Consider the following 8,367-nt stretch of genomic DNA (forward strand, 5'->3'; position numbering starts at 1 on the left):
AGCACTTATTCTCCAAAATTATTTTAGAACTTTAAAGTTGAATTATTTTGATATAACAAAAAAGGGAGAAGTATGAGTTTGAAAATTTTATTTTCTTAATGAAAAAGGGGGAGCTAAACATTTTCACATATTTTCCAAACAATTGATATATTTTTCATTAATTTTTTTATTAAGGGGGAGTCTTGCTAAAAACAATTTTTCAAATGTTTTGTTACATCAAAAAGTGGGAGATTGTTGAACTATATTTTGATATAATAATTAACGCAAGAAGTTTTTGGACTTGAATTGAATTTGTTCAAAGTTTTCAAAAATAATTCATAGTCCTTAAACCTTGGAATTGAGCACAAAACAATTTTCTGGACAAGCAGTACCAATATTGTTCTTACAGTATCGATACCTCATGAACAATACTGATAATGTTCTTATGGTACCGATACCAAGGTAAGGGAAGTATCGATACTCACTAGGTAGTATCGATACTACAAACTTTGCTCAAATTCAAGAATGCAAAAATGGTATCAATACCCAAAGGGGTACCGATTCTACTCTACATAGTAGTATCAATACCGTGAGCATATATCGATACCATCAGGCCCCAATGACTAGTAACGACTAGTTGATTTAAATATAACAAAGGTAGTATTGATACTCCTTTTAGGAGTACCGATACCCTCTGTTCTGGACAGCTTTATTTTGCACAAAAATTGATCCTCAACGGCTCCAAAGCACTCCCAATGGCTAGAAACGGTCACACCAACATTCCAACATATAAAAACAAGTTGATGACATTTGAAGAAGGGTTATAAACACCTATCTAAACAATCAAACACAATAGAAGAATTTTTTATTCTTTTTTTCATTTCTCTTGTAAATATTGTGTTTGTGTGAGCTAAATTCTTGTAAACACCCTACCTTTGAGAGGATTTATTTGTTTATATTCTTTTTCCTTGTAAAGGGTTTTGGTTCTATCTTAGCCAATTCAAAAGATAGGGAGTTGTAAATGTTATCTCTTTATCCTTGAAAAAGAAAGAACAAATTAGTGAATTTGTTAGAAAATCCTTAGTGAGGAGTTAAGGTAGTAGACGTAGACTTGGTTGATAAGTCGAACCATTTTAAATCATTGTGCCAAATTTTTCTATCTTTTGCTCTCCTTACTCCCTAATTAAATTATTGTCAATTCACCCCTTGCACATTTTCGGTTGTTCTAATTGAGCCTCTTCAAATCCTAACAGATATCTTTCTAGATGTTGGAGGATTTCGATGTTATTTAACGAGAGAACATATCTTTGATTTGATTTATATAAAAACAATATGATAGGAATTTTCGGACTTTGTGGAATTTCTAATTTTCTTAAATGTTGGACAATTTTGAGGTGTTTTAAAGAGTTGTAAGTTCTAAATTTTTAGCACAATTCATAAAAATCGAGGTGTCTTCTCAAATGGGATAAATTTTAATATTTTTCTAGATGTTGGAGAATATAGGAGATTATGAAAGACTTCACTCTCGAAACTTTTATATATTAATTTGTGAATCTTTAGGGTTTTCATAATGTTGATTCTCTTAGCCGTTAGAGAATTCTAAGTTATTCTCGAGAATTTAAAATTCTTTATTAATATGAAAATACTTTGATTGCATGCATGAGTCGAGATAAAATATTCGTGGTGAAGTAAGCGTCGTTTTTACGGGTGTCGTGAGAGTGTTAACCCTTCCTTACACGTAATTGTTCCCCCGAACTCAACTTTGGTCTTCGCAGACTACAACGTTTTTTGGTTGTCCAATCTCACCTTAAATAGATTGGTGGCGACTCTCATCTTGTTTTCAAAAGTCAAACATCTAAATTTTTATTTTGTTAAAAATGTTGTTAACAATGCCGATCCCCGTGAAGAAACATGTGACTATGAGACAGGTTTTCACACTAAATTTGGAGTGGGAGTCGAAGACAATTTTTATATTAGTCGGCACTTACAAAAAAAGATAATTAGAAAACATAATAAGTTTCAACTAATTTAAAAATTATAAGTCTCGACTAATTTAAAAGATCCGTAATATTTTGGTCACAATATTTGAAATATTTTGGTCATAATATTTCATTTTATGGTAAAAAGATCCGTAATATTTGACTAAGTAGTCACTTTAACTCTTATTATATTTTTTTTAAAGCATTTTAGTCTCAATGTTTTATTTTAGGACAAAATCCCCTATTACTGGGTGTTCATTGTTTGTTGACTAAAAATTTCAATTTTACTAAAAAAAATTGACTTGAAAAGTTTTAAGTTCATAAACTTGATTTGACTTGAAAAATTTTAAGTTCAAATCGAGTTGTAAAATATAACTCGAATAACTCAAAAAATTTAATAATTAGTTGATTGATTTTTAAGTTTGAGTTGAGTCCATCAACTCTATATGATATATGTATATCACATATAAAAAAATATATGAAGAAATATATATGTATAATGGTTATAAATAATTTAAAATTAAATTTAAACAGAAACTCAAAAATTCGACTCGATTAAAAAAAACTAAAGTCAACTTCGAATTATAAAATTTCAACTCGATCACGTTACTGTCATAAAAATGCCTTTTTCCTGAATAACATCACCTATTAACTATACTAATTTGGACCTACTAATAATATGATAAAATTAGAAGGATCAGATTGTGTCAAATTAAAGCGAGATTAAATAAAAATAAAGAAATAGTATATCAACAGCCTACGATAAATGAATTAAACTATAAACATGAGAAAGGGAACAACAGCATATACATGTGGATGCTGATGATTTTAAACCAAAACAATGTCAAGCTCTGTTTTCTCGAGATTTACAAATGAAATTCTTACCATTCCTGGAAGAACATAAAGCCTCCTTAATCCAACATCATAAGGTTACAAGCGGCCCCACGATGGCGATACCATCGGCTTCCGGTCGATCTACGAACTATTCATTGCAGTGTCTACCTGGTTTGCATTGGCATCTTCTTTGCTCCGCTTATCCTTATCTCTGGTGCTCAACGGTAGCAAAAGAGGTGAACTTCCTTTACTTCTGTCGGGCAGTTCTGCAGGAAATCTCGGTGTTAGAACCACCGCCGATCATCAGACGAATGTACGATGCGATCAAAACATTCTAACCTGGCAATTTCTTGTCTATGAAGAACACCACTAAACTAACAGTATACCTGCAGAAAAATCTGTCAGCATGACAAAAAAATACAGTAACTTTTTGGTTATAAAAGGAAACTTCAGAAGCATACTTCATACCATGCGACGACTACGTCAACCGTGTAATGTTTGCGGGATGCTACGATCAAGAAACTCTGAATTATAGCTACCAGCCAACCAAACTGCTTTATACATCTGCAATTGTGTGATACCATCACAAACCAATCAATATTTATACTTCCTTCAGCTAAAAGCATAGCAAGTGCGTTAAAGAATCGAAACAAACATGTTTTACCGTCGTGTGCCGTATTTTTGGTAGGTGATGACGAAGACCAGGGTGAAGATCATGTGTGATGAGAAAATCAAGTCACCACAACCATATGTTAAACCTTGAGGAACTGCAAATAAGATGATCAAATGAACCAAATATTTACATTCTTAAAAGCAATAAATTGAGAGATTCAGCGAAAGAGGGGATACAAACAATTGATTAAGAGGACTTCTAGCACACCATCCGGTTTTGGCAATCTGGCAAGCTTTGAACCCTGCAGAAACACTAGTTATGTACTCAAATGATATTACAAATATAAACATAAAGTAGAGCAAAAATACGATATACCGCTCGACAATGATAATTAGGACCAGGAAGCTGAGTAGAATAGAATGTGAAGATTCGGAGAGTCTGAGAAGCCTGCAACAAAGAAATACTAGTAGAAAAAATACAATGTAGATGATAAAGGCTTCATGATTTATCAAGGTTCATCAAATTCAGCATTGAGGTCATCGATGAAAATGGTAGCATGCATTGGTGTAGTATGAAAAAGGAACCTTGAAACTATTCCAGAGCAAGGCTCAATGTTGGGTGCATATTAATCAGAAGAAGAAGACAGAATAAAGAATCAGCACTCACAACTAAAAATGCTAGCACCCTGCACCAAATTAGAACTGTATAGAACTTTTTGACCTTGAAGACAAAAGGATGGAAAGTCCACTGCAAAAAAAAAATGTTACTAAGAAAAACCAATGAATTTAATACTTTACATAAGAAAAATCAAACAAGGGAACAACTTTACCAAGAAAAATGATAGAAAGATGAAGCCGAACACCGTCTCGCTGATGTAAGCTTTATCTTGCCCAAGCTCCTAAATTTACAAGAAAATTAAGTATATGAATGCACTTTACATAATAATTGGCACGTAACAGATATAAGCAAAAGTGAAAAGAACAAGAAGAAACTTGTACTTACCGGAAGAAGAAAGAAGCCAAGATCCTGAAGCGTTGGCCCCGGCCGGTGTAGGTAATGAACTCCTCGAGCAGCTAGACCATGAATATACTTGAGAAAGAAATGCACATTTCAGAACCAAAACCGAGTATACTTGAACTTGGGAAAATTAAACACAGTAACAGCCTCGAGTGTAATTCGATTGCTAAAACAGTGTCATCATTATGAATCATGATATAAGTTTGGAAAACTACTTCAAATATCATTCAATCTGTTGTTTCTTTTACCCAAATTTTAATTTTGCCAATTATAACATTAAACTACAGTTTTACATTTAATTAAACCACACCGTCGTTAAGTCGGTAGTTGGACGATGACATTGCTAACGATGTGACTTGCTACGTCAAAACCGCGTCGTATTCTTTTTCAAATAGTTTTCTTTTTTAGAATTACACTTTTCATACCAACAAACATTCATATTTCGTGGCAAGATCGGTATCAAGACATTTATATTATACTCCTCTTCCTTTTGCTAAGATTGATTTTCCACGAAATCGATTTAATTAAAAAAAAAATCTAACTTCGCAGCAGGAAAACAGAAGGAAACCTGAAAAATGACTCCGGAGAGAATGTATTTCCTATTGTCTAGAAGAATGTTGATCTCTGTAATTGTCTCCGCACAAATCCTCTTCCATATCTGGAAAAAGAAATAAAAAATATCAAATCCAAATCCCTTAAAAATTCCCAATGTCTCAACCAATAGAACACGGACCTTTGAAGGCTCGCGACCAATGTAAAGCTTCATTCTGAGGTGGTTTAACAGCCAGATCCATACTACTTCAACCCAAACAGTTAACATGAACATGGTTAAGAATTAGAAAACCTCGCTCGATGTTTCAGCAGAATTATCTCGTCAAAAAACAAGAGAAAGGAGAAGAAAAGAAGCGAGATTGGTTCATGTTTCGCTTTCTTTGCTTCCTTCCATAACCGATTCTAGAAACAAAGGAAGGCAAAGAAAGGAATCGAAGAGGGAAAGGGTCGAATTGAAGGGCCTCTCTTCTCCAAGGCTTTGGGATTTCAATAAAATCAAAGGATTTTTTTCCCTAAAAATGGTGACAATTAAGAGAGAAAGGGAATAAAGAAAACAGAGAGTGGATCACGGAGAGACCGTTGAGAATATTTACATGTAAATATTTGCTACTAACTGTAATGAATCAAATTTATCAATACTTACATTTTCAGATCATGCCTTGCTTTCCTTCATTCATTCAAATTTGCATGGAATAGTTTCTTATTCGCATGCATATCAAATTTAATTAACTACAGATACATAATCCAAGGTTAGGAATACATAGTCTTGGATGCTCATTAGAGGAAGAACTTCACCACCTTCAGAGGTCTCTCACTTCTCTCACTTCACCACCTTCAGATACATAATTGACAACACATGTACCCTAAACCCTAAATCCGTTGTTCAAACTCAAAATATTTAAGAAGAATAACATTCCACTCAACCATTGATCACTTAATAAATTTGGAATAAAGTGAATGTTAAATATTCATACACTATAGAGAATAAATTATATTTTGTTGTCTTTTTTTATCTTCTCTTGAATTACAGTGTCATAATTTAAAATTAAAATGCTTAAATAAAATTATATAAATATATACATAATATTGATACTCGATAAATTAATACATAATATGACTAAAATAAATAAGATTAAATATAAAAATTATGTTCTTTTAATAAATGAACAAATGTGTCTTTGGTTCGTCTCTGTTAACAAATAAATTTATTTATTATCTCTTTATAAATTCGTTTATTGACTCGTTTTTTATTAATGATATTTTCTTATAAAATGTTATTTTAATATTTTCTTCTATTTTTTTATATGTATTCCAATTCATTAATCTAGATGTACATACTTATACCCGTGTAAGTATATGTTTACTTCTATGTACTAAAATAGTGGGAGAAATACATGCTTATATAAGTATGACGTGTGTTTATTTTTAGGTATCAGATTTACACCGATATTAATATGTGCATCTATCACTCTCATGACATCTAGAAATAAATATACATACACCGGTATAAGTATACACATTTTCTACTGTTTCTTTTTAAACTTATTTTGGTTGCTAATTTTTTCGATTTTAAATTACATTTTTACTAAAAAAATTTAAAATTTGTATGATGGGACTAGCTTTATGAAATAATTTTACATTTGAAGTTGTGGTACTTCTATAATTTTGTTTTCTTCAATAAATACTTTTATACAACATTAGCGAATATAATATTAAATATTTTATAAAATATATTTTAAAAAGAGATAAGATTAATTTCTTTTTAAGGGTCAAGATCTTTTAATAATGGTGTCATTTTTGTTGTATATATATATATACACCAACGAGTGTTGTAAGTGGTTGGGATTCAGAAATTTGAATTTGTAAGGTCAAGTTCGAATCCTACCACCGTCACTCTTGGTAGACAATTTGTAAAGCACTATGTAAATCCTAATTGAGTCTTAGGTTTGTACTGACCCTAGACAGGAGAGACACCCGGGTTTATACGGGAACCATGCAGGGACGAAAGAAGAGTGTAGACAATCAGACCCAACTTATCAAGTAGCCTCAAATATTGCTGTCAAATCCAAGTCTTCTCCTCCATACACCTTTCATGGAACGACTTGTATCTTCCACGATACGATTTAGCTTGGCCTACCTCCCACCGCAGCTACATGCCATTTCCCCTTTAACCTCGAAACATTTAAGCTCTCTTTTAGAACAAGAACAGCGCAAGCCGGTCAGACAGCTGCAGCACCAAAACGGACTTCAACGAGTGGAGGAGGTCTGTTTATATGTCAGTCCACATCATTATAACTCGCCTAACATTGTTATTCAGCAACAATCCAAATCATCAACAACCGCACAGCCGTATAGCTCCCTAAGAACTCACCAATCGAAACATCACTCTAGACCAGCATTTGCCATTTGTTACCCTTGCAGGAACATCGTTCTGCCTTTTCCCTAACCCACAGACCACTGGATAACAGATTACTAGTCGATACATTTCTCAGCATTATGACTTCCGTAGATCAATGACCACAAAACCAACTTATGAGATAGCCTTCTTAGCTAGCCTATCCGCATCTGTATTGCAGACCCTTGGAATGAATTTTATCACAATGTTCTCTCGGAGAATTGTTAAAGTGATCGAATGCAACCGATTTATCAAATCAGGAGGAGTCTTCGAAGGGTTAAGAATCCATCCAACCACGCTCGCACCGTCACTCTCCACAATTAAATCAAAATTGCTGTGCCATTTTGAACCTATGAATATTTTTATAGCATGGTCAATTGCCATTATTTCAGCTAGTACCGATGAACCTCCTGCTGAGTCCTTGAGGATTCTGCCTATACCACCAGCACTTCCATCCACTTTCATAGCACCATCAACGTTGAACTTTAGTCAGCCACATGGAGGCGGGCGCCAAGTTATCAGTTGTTGAGCTGTCTTCTCAGCCGGGATGTAACCGTCTGCTATAGTTAAATTAGCCTCAATGTCCTCCAGCAAACAAAGGTGACTCGGGGAACTTGGCTGTAAACCGGCTGCACACAATACTTATTACCAAATCACATTCATTCTAAATTTCTTAATTACTTTCTAAGAAATTACTTTTAACTATAGATTTAAGAAGGCCTGATTATGAGATTTTAGTGGTCTTGGGCGAACTAAAAAATTAAGCCCCTAATCAGAGTTAAATTATAATTTGTATTTGTGTCTTCGGTTGTGTTGCATTTATCGATACTATGAACATAACAGGTGATATTGCGGTAACTACAAGTATCGTGATTGTGGATTTTTAATAACATATATTATGTGGACATAAAGATTGTGGATATCGCAGTTTTAAATGATGCCGTTATCACTGGATAACGGTCATTACTGTGGTTACAGAGCGTTATTTAAGTAATTGC

At 33.4% G+C, this 8,367-nt stretch overlaps 1 protein-coding gene across 1 annotated transcript; it reads right to left on the reverse strand.

Moving 5' to 3' along the window:
* Window positions 1-2,727: 2,727 nt before the first annotated feature.
* LOC120219129 (phosphatidylinositol:ceramide inositolphosphotransferase 1-like) lies at window positions 2,728-4,763 on the reverse strand. The gene is made up of 10 exons (XM_039216000.1): window positions 4,728-4,763; window positions 4,408-4,494; window positions 4,235-4,303; window positions 4,072-4,152; window positions 3,781-3,852; window positions 3,646-3,706; window positions 3,457-3,559; window positions 3,261-3,356; window positions 3,132-3,178; window positions 2,728-3,058 (listed from the first exon to the last, which is right to left on the reverse strand). The coding sequence occupies exons 1-10, from the start codon at window positions 4,761-4,763 to the stop codon at window positions 2,934-2,936; spliced, it is 777 nt and encodes a 258-aa protein (XP_039071931.1). The 3' UTR covers window positions 2,728-2,933.
* Between the last annotated feature and the right edge of the window lie 3,604 nt (window positions 4,764-8,367).

This window comes from Hibiscus syriacus, unplaced genomic scaffold, assembly GCF_006381635.1.
Source record: "Hibiscus syriacus cultivar Baekdansim isolate YM2019G1 unplaced genomic scaffold, ASM638163v2 tig00000778_pilon, whole genome shotgun sequence".
Classification (NCBI taxonomy): domain Eukaryota; kingdom Viridiplantae; phylum Streptophyta; class Magnoliopsida; order Malvales; family Malvaceae; genus Hibiscus; species Hibiscus syriacus.